The sequence below is a fragment of the Melanostigma gelatinosum genome, assembly GCF_949748355.1.
Source record: "Melanostigma gelatinosum genome assembly, chromosome: 20".
NCBI lineage: Eukaryota > Metazoa > Chordata > Actinopteri > Perciformes > Zoarcidae > Melanostigma > Melanostigma gelatinosum.
Genome location: NC_136653.1, coordinates 13,806,552 through 13,819,619, shown reverse-complemented (window position 1 = coordinate 13,819,619; position 13,068 = coordinate 13,806,552). Strand labels below are relative to the sequence as shown.

Below are 13,068 nucleotides of genomic sequence, written 5' to 3'. Positions count from 1 at the left end.
CTGACTCTCTTGAAACCTTTTCATCTTTTCCTCCATTCTCCCTCTATTCGTTTCATTTTGGCTCCCCAACTTCTCTCTCTCTGGTCACGCTGTCTCTATAGTAACTCCCTCGTGGGGATCCTGGCGGAGGAAGTTGACGCGTTGAACCCTGATTGTATGGAGAACAGCAGTAAAAGACATGAAGAAAAGTTACTTAACCAAGGCGACTGATTGTTGTTTCCCCTATCTTCCTCCTGGACAACAATTGATGATTGTCCGCGGGGGCCTGGGCCTGACAGTGTCTGATTGGCTGATTGTTCCTCCGGCCCTGTGTGGGGGCCTGTAAATGTGGCATTGTGGGAAGTACCATTGTGTGCTCTTCCTCCAGACAAGAGCTCATTCCCACGTGAAAGAGGTGCTGAGCAGGAGCGCAAGAGCAAAGGCAGGGTGGGGCCCCAGGAAGCTGAGGGGACCCGATTCCCAACAGCCAAAACTTTGTGAGAGTGTTTTTTTGTTTGTTTGTATTCATGTATGTGTAGTTGAGTTATTACCAACTAAATTAGAAATTAAGAAAATCCCTTTCCCGCAAGAAAATCAAGGCCCTAACAACTGGGAGCCGGAGGCAATAAATATTCATCTCTGGTATTTTCAAGGGCCCTTGTTCAGCTCTTGGGTCCCTGAATAAATTAGCCCGTGAGGACGTTTTTTAATTCTTGCATATCCTTTGTAAGAATGCAAAGAAAGGCGAAAAAATGATGGTGAATTTGAATACAATATATAATAGGTTGAAGATTAGATAGCGGTGATTTTGTAGCATTAAAATATTATATTTTGAAGAATATTAAATATTATTCAAGTCACTCAAATTGGTCTAAAAAGTCAAATAAATAAAAACAAAATTTTAAATTGGATTTGTGAAATTGAGATGACAAAATTGAAGTATGTAATGAAATAATTGTTTTGAAAAGTGGTTCATAAAGAAATCTTTACGTACTAATTTATTCTTTATAGACTAATCAAAAAATGAACAGAAAAAAAGCATAAATTGTGTGCAAACAAGCTGAAAACTCAATAAAAAAATGAGTGGTATAAATGAGATGATTACTTGTACTATTATTGTTTATTAAAGTTCCATGTTAATTTATTTTGAAGCAAGCGTCCCAAAAATGCACAGTGCAGACTCTGGGCTTATAGATGATGAGCAGGACGATGAGGAGGAGATCGTAAAGGTGCAACTACTCACTTGTGACCACCACCTGTGTGTCCAGGTGTGTCTCCTGTCCCGTGATCAGGTGGCGGGTGGAGCAGCTGTAGGCTCCGGAGTCTCTGGCTGTTAGGTTGTTTAGCAACAGGACCAGACAATTGGAAAACTCCCCCGATGTGAGCTGCTGGCTGCGGGAGTGGGCATCCTCAGTGTCATTAACTCGATGCCATGACAGCGCTGTGTACAGGTACTTATTGGCTACACAGGTGAGATGGAGGTCTCCACCCTCTCTGGGCTCCTCCCTCTGGCTCACACCGAAGCCCCCTGTGACGTCTGAGGGCAAAAGAGAGGAGAACACGTGGAAGAAGAGGCGAGGGAGGGAGAATGTGAACCTCCACTGATCTCCTGTTTGATGGAAAAAACCCTCTCAGTTTCTAGATAAGAGTGTGTGGATCCTGTCTGGTGCATGAAACCAGGAGAGCTGATTCAACCAATCCTCCATTATTGACGACAATGTTGAGTGGCTGTTGCGGGTACACAAGCAGCTAGTGGAATACAGTGAAAAGGCTTTTTATTTACTTTAGCCATCCGAAACTTCCCGTGGAAACGGCTCGAGAGTTTCCTGATGGCAGATAGTGTTTATCTTTCCCGAACACCCCAAGGCCTCCCGAAATAAAGCGGACCTGCCAGTCCAAGGAAGTGTGCTGTACGGGGAAGTGGAACGATAAGAGCCCCAGGTTCCTGTTTCGCTCTCGCTCACACACAGCTCAGCACAGCCCTCTGCACAGACACACACACAAATATAGGCACTAAATAAACTTTACCTGCAGGCCGAGTAGCCAATCTAACCACATGACACACATACCTGCAGTATGTACCGATGCACGTACGCTACTTTGTTCTGCCAAGGATTTCAACGATCATTAAGGTGTGTGTTTCTTCTTCTGACATGTAACAGTCCCTTTTTTAACTATTTAAAATATCTATTTGAGTTCTTGTATCTGCTTCTCTGGACAATATTCCACATTTTCCTTAAGAAATTCTCAAATTTGTAACCAGATACCACTTGAGAATTTAATAATGTCGAAATACTTTTGAGCAAGTTTCAGATCTTTTGGATGAGAAAAGTTGCATTTCTTCAATATGAAACTCATTGAGCAGCTCTGAATTGTGATGTATTGGTGGATGGTACTGACGCAGCTGCTGTCCCATCCCTCGAGGTCAGTTTGGATTTTTCACAGCAGAGCAGTGACATTGCTGGTGTGTCTCTTTTGCACGTTTCCGACGTTGCATCACCTGTCTCACCAATGGTGAAATGACCTGAACACAGTAGTAACAACTCCACATACAGTAGTAGTCTGCAGCCTGAAAACTCAGCATGTCATCGCTGCCCATCTTCTGTTCTCAGCCTCCCCACTTGCTCCTCCTCTTCACTCAGCTGGTGTGGTTCCAGCATTTGTATTGAGGGAAATATATTCTTGTATATGTTCTTTACAGAAAATATTCTATCAATAAGTTTCAGGTTGAAGAAAGATAATTAATTGCATATTTTTTCACCAGGTAAAACTCAAACAAAGGTATTTATGACCAAACAGAACAGACAAATTAACATTATTTCATCTTCACTCATTATTTTGGATTGAATATCAGTACAAAACAGATCAAAGCATCAAGTGAATCAGCTGATATCGGACTCGTTTCATAAAGAAACTGAGGAGGGAGTAGAGTGAGACCAGCAGGTGACAGAAAGAAGACAGAAACTAGTTATTTCAAGTAAAATTCTGGGAATAGAAAGAGAGGAGAGGAAAGATTACAAATAGAAAATAGTTAGCTGTAATTTCTGATATCATCTATGAAAAAAAAAATCACATGCGGTCAAGAAAAAACCCACTCATGAGTTGTTTCTGTGAGGAGATGATTTCTCACCTGTGACGTAGAAGTGGAAGTCTAGCTGGTCTGTGCCGGCAGAGTTGGAGGCAACGCAGCGATACACTCCAGACACAAAGGCCTCTGCCACAGTCAGCACCCCCACCGTCTATGGAGAGCACAAACATCCGCATGATCAAACCGGCACTTAGCACACGCACGCACACACACACACACACGCATTCATGCACACATTCAGGCTCCTAACCTCTGCCACTGATGGCAGGAATCATATTTTCCATGGGCCCATGAGCAGACAATAGGGGTCTCTGAGGCCAGGCCTCCTGCACACTTTCATCCCAGTGGGCAGCTCATCATACAAGCTGTTGAAGAGTATTAATAAAGGTGTGTATCTGTGAATGTATATGCGAGACGTGAGCAAAGAAGGGCAGAGATGGTACGCTGAGTGAAACTATATTTTCTTAGCATCTGAACTTTTCAGCAAGTTAAACTATACAGTGACATTTTCTGCTGTTTTTATATTTTAGAGATGTAACATATGATCCAACGTCTGTTCATATTGGTGCATTTACATCAATGAATCTGTTAATTCTTGCAATTAAGATATTTTTCCAGGATAAATTATTGTTAGTATAGTATAGTTATTGTACCTTTGAGCTTATCCATATCGGGTTGTTTTTAACCTAAATTTCGACAGTATATACAAATCCTGTTACTTACACACACTGGGCTCTTCTGTCAGTCACAGTGTGTATTACAATGCTTCACCTACCTTATTTTTTCCCTGAAGCACTTCCTGTCTGTGCGTAATACTCAGGATGTGGTTGCTTTTGGACGTGGCGGGGATTCTCTCGGTCACAGGGGTCCATGGCGAGGACGTTGGACACACACACCTTGAATAAGGAGGACGAGGAGGAGGAGGATAGGGACAGAAACTCAGCTGTGTTGACACAAGTCATTTTATGCTGCCTCCAGGTGTGTCTGTGTGTGTGTGTGTGTTTTTCTCAGCTGTGCTCAGCAGGAGGATGACCAGGGAAATGCCTTGATCATCACTGCTTGATGCTATCTTCACCTTCATTCACGTAATCATCATCACCAAACCTTTTTGATCAACAGCATCACGTCCTCTTACCCTGTCCTGCAGGCTGACAATAGGATCTTTGGGTTGCTATGTAATGCTGGATTGTTCATCTATGGAGGATGCAGAGGTGGTATTGTAATCCTGTGGATCAACTTCCTTCCATTCTTAACAAATCATCCCACATTTCCAGGACAAGAGTTCTTGTCCCTCTCTACGAGTCTCACAAGTCTAAATCCATAGATTACACACTAGTTGAGCGGTGGGAACTGGAGCTAGAGGAGGCTGCTTTGTGGTTTATTTATACACATCTTTAGGATGAAAACCTCTGAAATCATACGTGAAGGGGCCACAAACACACAATGCTTGATCAACTAGTTTCAGTGTAGAGGGAAAATGTGTCTCCATGTCTCATAACAGTTCTATATGAGCAATGCTGAACCGCTTATGCATATTGAATATGATGATAAATGTAATGTAACGAAAATGTAGCAAGTACCATCTAGGAACAAGTAAATGTGCTTATGAATAAAAGTTAATTACAATGAGCACTACATTTGGCAAATGTGTTCAGTGCAAGAAGCACTAGTTTTAAAAAGCATTTTTGTTAATTTGATAATTGTATAAAATAAAAATCTGTCTGTGAAATAAAGCATTGTTTGATTCATTCTTGTGAACAGGCATCAAAAACAGTTCTATTTTTTTTTTTTACACAGTTTAAAACCATTTAAAAATAGTTTCACCATGTCTGGCTCTGAAGTTCTTTTTTTTTTTAATAGAGGAGATACATTTAGTGGCAGACTGAAAATGTGGTCTGAAGGAATTTCTATTCCCTCTGACTTTTGCCAGGAAAGAGGAAACGTATCCATGTTTAACAAGGTTATACAAAAAGATTGCATTACAAAGGAGGTAAACGTTTTATGGCAGAGCAGAAATACTGTATGTAAGAACTTGTATCTCCCTTGCCAGCAAGGAAGTCTCTATATTCACCAAAAATATTAGGCATGATTTGAAGTATTTGCAAAATACAATACTGATTGTAAGGCATCATCTGCGCATTATAAAGAGGGGATACTTATCTATCATCTACCATCATCCTCACTGTAAACTGTCATTTCCACTCTGTTCATTGATCCATTGCCTGTTTATAGATGTGTCACTGCCCCGTCTCTGTCTGTATCCTTCTCTGTCTGTTGCTGAGCTCCTCCCTGAGGTTGGTTCCTCTCTGCTCCCTGATTGCTCTTCCTCTTGGCATGTGCTACTGCACAAATGACTCACCCTGTGCATGACACCACGGGCCTGACCCATACATGCTCAAATGCACGCATACACACACACACCAACACACACACACCTACACACACACACACACACACACACACCTACACACACACACACACACAGGCAGAGATTACACCAACACTCCCAAGCTTCGCAGGAAAGAGTTTTCTCAATCGAAGTGGCACTCGCACACACAAATATGGTGAGTTAGATGGGTGCATTGACATAAACGTGGTTAGAAACAGAAAAGCGAAAAAGCATACAGTCATGCCACAGCCACATTCACACAGTGTGTAACTGAGAACAGGGTGAGCAGCAGCCGCCTGGAAATATGAATGAGTTGTGTATCAGTGGGGGTCATCTCCTGCCTTTTCTTCCTGTCGTGTTTCACGAGCTTAGAGTACACTTTAACCGCTGTCCCTGTCCGCTCTCGTCTCAAACCCCCAAAAAACACAGGGCGGCATAAACCAATGCACAAATATAAGCAAAGTTTAATGCAAAAACACAAACAACTGATATAACACTTCAATACAGATTCATACAAAGTTGGCAAATATTGTCATTCGTCATATGTAAGTTAGTTGTATAAAATTATTAAATATTAGATTCATATATTACTCATAGAACATCTGTATACAAGGAATGAATCACATTGGGTGACACCCGTAGCCACACACACACACACACACACACACACACACACACACACACACACACACACACACACACACACACACACACACACACACACACACACACACACACACACACACACACACACACACGTTCCTGCACAAGTGCACACACTCTCACACTTGCTTTACATACACACAGAACTGGACTTCACTAAAACACTTATGGCACTCATACATTTTGATTTTAATTAACTTTCAATACAAAGACAAGAGAGCCGTTATACTGACATCATTTGACAAACAAGACATTTTGACATGGGATGACACTGGATGACACAGAATGACGTAATATGACAGAGGGCATCGTCTCTGGTCTGTGGACACTTCCTACATGGTAGGCGTCTGCTGACCGTCAGTCTTTTAATAGAGAACTGTAGGCATCCCATAGTGAACAACACAAAGCTTGTCCTCTCTCCTGTTTTGCCCGTCCAAGTTGAGCACATTTGACCCTCTACCAGTGGCTTAAAATCGGAACAGAAACTCACAGCTTTTGTGGAAGTCAGAATCAGATTGGGGCTTAGGACAGGCACGGTTCATGCACCCATTATAGTACCACTCTAGGACACAAAAAACAAGCAAAGCAGCTCCAGAAATGTGGCTGGTGGATGAATGGAATTGCACTTCTTCTGGCTCAAAACGTCTGTGAAATGCAAAAAGCATAAAACTACAGGATGGCTTGGTGCAAGGGGCTGACTTAAATTGGGAAAATGAAGGAAATAAATAAATAATCAGTAAAGCAGGTGTCCTTATGTCCTTATTTTCCTCCTTGTTTCCTGTGTCTCCTGGTCTTCACTGCTCAGCAGTGTTCCAAATCACTTTCCACACCAGTTTAGCACGCACAGGATCATCACATGGGGTCACTGGTAATGCCCCTGAGGGTTCTGGCTGCTGTGGACAAGCACTGATGAGTGTGTGGACTTGGCGGTGGTGAAGGGGATGGGCTCCAGGGTGGAAGGCGATGGGGAGTTGTTCTTGATGCTTGGTTGGGGTGGAGGGCAGAGCTGGTGAGGGAAGGGGTTGGAGAGGCATGTGTGGGGGGCAGCAGAGTTGGGGGAAGGGGTGTGGGGGGGGTCTCTCAAGAATAGATCAAGCTCTTGAGGAAGCGGACTGTGCCACGTTTGAAGACGAAGGGACAATCACGCTGCTGGGAAGCGTCTCGCGTCGGAGAGGAAGCCAAACAACGAGAGGAAAAGCGCTCAGATTTTCGCACAGGAAGCCCAGTGCGCCTCCTGCCCGGGCCAGATAAGAGCGCTGCGGTTCCCAGGGCCAGACCCAGGAGTGAGCCCAGGACCCAGGCGCGAGGCCCCCCATCAGCCTGGCCCAGCCTGGTCCAATGTCCCTGGGCTTCCTCCAGCGCGGCGTCAGGCTCGTGGTGCAGCCGGGCTGCAAAGAACAAGGGGCTAGTGAGGTTCCAGCCAAAAACTAAACTAAAGAAACACACTCAATGCAGACACTGCAGCAGAACCAGAACCAGAACAGAGCTTTAGGACCATGAATCAGCCAGTGCAATTATTATTTAGATCCTTTTTGGTGATAACCTGTAGCTTCAGTGGTCTAGTGAAATCTTTATGCTGTTGTTGTTGTTGTTGTGAATAATGCTTTTGCATGTTTGCATGCATGTGTGTTTTGTGTGATTTTAAGATTGAAATTTGACTTACAACCCACTCAGAGGCAATTTAAAAGTCAATATCAATCATTGATTTACCAAATGAATCATACAAAGAATTGTATTTTGGCAAAATGTTCTTCGCGTGCAGATTGCATTTGACTCTCATCACAACAAAACAAGATACATTCTGCTCCCATACACACTGTGCATCTACACTATAACTCCATAACGAAGTACAACAGAAGCAAGACTTCAATCGTGTTCACCTGCACATCTGAATATATTTCCTGAACATGCCAAGAGATTTTCTCGGTACATTTTTGCAGGATAAAGAGTTTATACCACTCTGACAAAAACACATCAGATACTTTAGCACCACCTGCTCTCCTAAAAGACGTTCATGTACATTGTGTAGATTACATTTGGCATTTGGCAGAGATGGACGGGTGAAACCACGCTGGAGGCACCTCGGCATGGCGCCATTGGAGAGTGCCAGTGTTAAGGGTCCAAGTACACTGATGATGTCAGTGGGAATGAAGTACGGGCGGCTGCTGTGGTGCTCTCAGGTGATACTTAACCTTTCTGACTTGGTCATCAGCAACACAATAAGTAACTGACCTCCAAGAACAACTCAATCAAAGTGCCGGCTTGAGTACTCGTGTGTGTTGACTAAATGTCTCTACATCACTGGGTTGGGCCATTTCTCATGAGAACTTTATATATATAGTGTGGGTGTGTGTGTCAGATATAAGAAATGGCATCACAGGATGCAGCGTGCAATCACAATAATAAACAGGCCTCTTAGCCTGCGTCCTGGACAGGAAATTCATTAAATCATAGCGTTTGATTTGGAAACCAACAAATCGTGACTGAGAGCACGGAACTGGTTTCCATTGAAGTGTGTTTTTTTTCTCTTGTCCTTTCAAGTCTGAGATACGCAGTGTACTGTGTCTGTGAATGTACCAGGCACACACACACACACACACACACTCACACACACACACATTCTGCCACACACAGGCTACACATTTGTATACACTTAAACAAACATATGAAAAAGGAAACGCAGACAGTAAGAGAACAAGCATATGAGGACAGAGTTACACAAGCAAGCAAACATAAACACAAACATGATGAGACACACACACACATATACTGTATATATGTGGGCGCGCACACACACACACACACACACACACACACACACACAGATTTTCACACATTCTCCGCACATGAAAGGCCCCCAAAGGCATCTGTTCTGGTTACAAGAAGGAAATGCTGTCTGAACACATGCTGAAATAGACACAACATGTCTCGTTTTTCAAAATCATGCACACACACACACACACACACACACACACACCATCAAATCAGATAAAACAAACAAAGACACAATTTTTTGTGCTGCATGTGTTTGTAACATTATAGCACTGATATTCATTTTAGCCTTTGCTGCCAAAATATGTACAAGTAATTCAAAGTTTCAATTGATATCAACTAAAAGCAGCAGCAGTGGGTCATTCCATCGTATGACTATTTGAACATAACATATGTGTTTTGCTGTCTAATTTGTCTCGTCAAAACAGTTAAATAGTGCTCTTTCGTAAAGACAGGCGTAAAGGATTTTATACTATTCAATAGTGAAGCTAACTAATTCCTGCTGGTGCAATTTCAAATGAATTTAGTCTTCTGGGCTACTTACAGGCCTTTGGACGGGCAGGGATGCCAGAGCCACTGGATGTGTGGAGGAGGGACTCCGTGGGATGTGCAGTGAAGGGCATGTCTGCTCCCCCGTGGCACTGAGCCCGGGTCTTGCAACGACACCGCTTTCTCCCCTATCTGAGGACTTACTGTCGGACAAGAAGTACACAGAAACACAGAAGTCAAACACTGAGGCGAGTCTAAGACAGAGCTAAAGGTGGTTGGTGGGTGAAGAATTCAATTTCTCACCATTAACCACAAGTGTGAGCGTGAGATTCTGGTAGAGTCCGTGTTCCTGGATTCGTACGAGGACAGCGTACTTCCCAGCATCCTCCTCTGCCACGTCCCGGATCACCAGGGAACTCCCATCCATGTGGTATCTGGAGCATTGCTCTGCTGCCACCATGCCATCCTTCAACCTGTCAGGAAAAAAGACCTCTGAGCAAAGTTTCAGGAACTGAATGATTGTTGAAGTTTTAAAAGGTGGAAAATAATTCCGAGGTCTACAATTACAGAATTACTTTGATCATTTCAATGAATAAATATGACGAGCAAACACAAATCCAAGGCCTTTCATAAGAAAGCGTGCCAGAGATTAAAATAGATAAACAAATTTATTTAGACGTAAAAAAGGGAGGAAAAACAAAACTAAAGACAAAAAAACAAGGCGGTTAGGTGTGACTTCAGGGATCAAGTTGATCTCTTACCAGATGACTTCAGGGACAGGGAACGCTCGTAGTTTGGGAGAGATTCGGTAAGATTTCTGTCCTGCCTGTACCTCAATCACAGATCCATGTCTGGGCTTCAGGCGAATGAATGGACGGTCTAAAATTGAAGACACACATGCATTCATTTGGGAAGGATTAAGCAATCGAATGCAAAAGTTTGATCATTGCTGTGACATTAATCCAACGCACTCAGTCTGTCAGACAAGGAGTTGATCACCATCAGAATGAAATATAAACGAGTAATTTGTTCATATGTCTGCAGTCATTTAAATGTCAGGGAGTTCCAGAGGAAGACACTCACCATAGACGGTGACAGTGATTCTCTGCTGTTTGGTTTTCTCCCCGCTGGTCACGCGGCATGTGTAGAGGCCTTGGTCTGAACGCTGGAGCTTCGGGATGGTCAGAATATTGTAGAACAACATGTGCGTTCTGTGTTTCAGGAGCCTCTTGGAGGTGGAGCCGGTGCTGTTATTCTGGAGGTGGAGAGGCAGGAAGAGACACAGAATCAACACTGAAGGCTCACCTGTGTTAAAATGTTATTTATGTAAAGTTGTGAACCCAATGTTCTGTCTCGACTAAATAAATGATCAGAAGAAATCGGTCTTTACAAATGACTTCTCACCAATCGTTGAAGCGATAATAGCTGTCGCTAAATATACCAAATTATTCATCAAGCATAATGATAAAGTTATATTCACAACTAATAAGTCCTTAATTACATTCTTATCAGGAGGTGGTCGACTACCGGAGCTTGAGATGAGATCACATTAATTGCAACGTAAAACTTGTCGATTTTCCAAAAGCATTAAAAAATGTAATTGACGGGATGCGTGAGTAACATTAATAGCAAAGTCTGCTCTGGGAATCTTTTATTTATTTATGGTAGTTAACGTTGTTACGTTATTATTTAAACGGCCACCGTGATGTCTAACCAAATCGTTTTTGATGCCTAATAGTTGTTGATCAAACTAATCCTTTCACAACGTTAACCATGTGGCATTGTACGTTTGTGCAAGCGTGATACGAGGCTGATATGAACATCGGCATTCATCAATTTGTCTCCCCAGACTTTAATGCAGGTCTGACCTTTCCAGGGTAGTCCCAGGTGATGTTGACTCTGGTGTTCAACTCCCCGATGGCGGTGCAGTTCAAGACCAATCTCTCTCCCTTCAGGGCCTGCACAGGTCCACTGCTGTTCAAATACACCTCCATGATGTTACTCACTGTGACGAGAAAGAAAGAAATATAGAAATGATGTATATGTGTAGAACTCACTGAGACGCATATGCATGTTTCTGTGTGTGATTTGCTTTGTATCTAAAAAGAAGTTATGCACTGCTGACCTGGTCTGTGCACAAAGTATCTACGTGACTTGTGTGCGACGCCTTCGGTGATTGTCTGGCAGTAGAAGAGGCCAATGTAATCGAAGGTTGGAGTTTGGACGGTGAAGCCGTACTTGCTGTTCCAAACAATGTTCCTATGGTCTCGACTCAGGCTCTGGTTGGGGAACTGTGGGAGGAGGGAGGACAAGACAACACCCATCAAACGTGCACGGAGAAATCAGATAACGACAGTCACCAGCACCGCAATGACTGATTTGACATTGAAACATTGCAAATAAGGAAGGAACATAGTCACATGTGATGTGCAACACCCAAAACTGTGATGATACACAGGAGGAAACTGGGCTTTGTCATCAGCATTTGATTTGCTGTTCGACAAAAGAAAGTTCAAGTCAAGACTCAAAACGTCATTGTCGGGATGTTAGCAAGTGAAACTCAAGCTCAAGTCTCAGTCCTGATGCCAGGACCCTGTAACTGAAGCAGCTAAATTGAATAACGCTTTCATTGGTGAAATTATTCTTTTGCTTTTGTTTTAGCTTCTAATGGTAAGATAGTCACAGATCCTTTACAAAAACAGTCTAGAAGATGCTAATTATAGAGTCCAATTTGTCATAAGAAGCCCCAGATGATGCCGCATGTGGTCTCACCGTGTTGGTTTTATAATACTTGGCTACCTTGACATGGACACTGGTGTAACTGTGTGACCTTGTTGTTTTCTTGGAAGCAGCCTAAAGGAAATGTTTACTAGAGTTTCTGTGACACAGTGGAAGCCTCCCACCCAGTCTCAAGGGAACAGGTGGACCCCCCCCACCCCCATCTCTCACACACACACGCACACACACACACACACACACGCACACACACACACACACACACACTTCCCCCCCACTCCTGCACCCCCAGTGTGAACTGGTTGATATCCCTCCTCCCAGAGTGAGGCGACCCTCTCAGACGCCACTGAGCTCCTCCTCCGCCTCCTCTCACAGTCCTGTAAAGTATATGCTACTTCCTGACGCCACCTCTGATCGGCCTCAGGCGCCTCTCTGCCCCTCTTAACCCCATCCTCCAAACCTACATGAAAAGTATGTGAAGATGAAGAAACAGGAGGAGGAGCGAAAGAGTCAGAGGAGTCAGGATATGAGGAACGTGACTCCAGTCCATCTCCTGGCATCCTGTTACTACAGGACATAGACATTCTGACTTGAACCCCAGGTCGAAGCCGTCATTCCGGACCTCCGAGACCTTTTGGTCACTTTCACAGCGAGAGCGACAGAGCAGAGCCTCCTGGGTATTGTTCCCACTGAGAAGGGTCATACTAGAGATCCAGGAAACAAACACGGTGACAGTGAGTGGATTTCTGTTTCGGCCAGAACAGGAATAGAGGAGGGAGATGAAGGAAGTGGAGGAGAGCTATTTTTAGAATAACTACCTTTGAGGTTCCAGGAATTTGTGAAGAGATGGAAGCAGAAAATAAACATGTGTGTGTGTGTGTGTGTGTGTGTGTGTGTGTGTATGTGTGTGTGTGTGTGTGTTAATGTCATGTACGGTCTGGTTTGTCCGAGG

General features: G+C 43.6%; 1 protein-coding gene across 1 annotated transcript in view; it reads right to left on the bottom strand.

Moving 5' to 3' along the window:
* flt1 (fms related receptor tyrosine kinase 1) overlaps positions 1-13,068 on the bottom strand; it is a 48,601-nt gene that overhangs the window by 27,283 nt on the left and 8,250 nt on the right. Inside the window, exons 5-13 of the mRNA XM_079291924.1 lie at positions 11,506-11,671; positions 11,249-11,385; positions 10,464-10,635; positions 10,142-10,259; positions 9,684-9,853; positions 9,436-9,583; positions 3,843-3,963; positions 3,110-3,218; positions 1,223-1,516 (exon numbers count right to left, since the gene is read on the bottom strand). Coding sequence (XP_079148050.1) covers positions 1,223-1,516; positions 3,110-3,218; positions 3,843-3,963; positions 9,436-9,583; positions 9,684-9,853; positions 10,142-10,259; positions 10,464-10,635; positions 11,249-11,385; positions 11,506-11,671 — 1,435 coding nt within the window. The remainder of the gene's footprint in view (positions 1-1,222; positions 1,517-3,109; positions 3,219-3,842; positions 3,964-9,435; positions 9,584-9,683; positions 9,854-10,141; positions 10,260-10,463; positions 10,636-11,248; positions 11,386-11,505; positions 11,672-13,068) is intronic.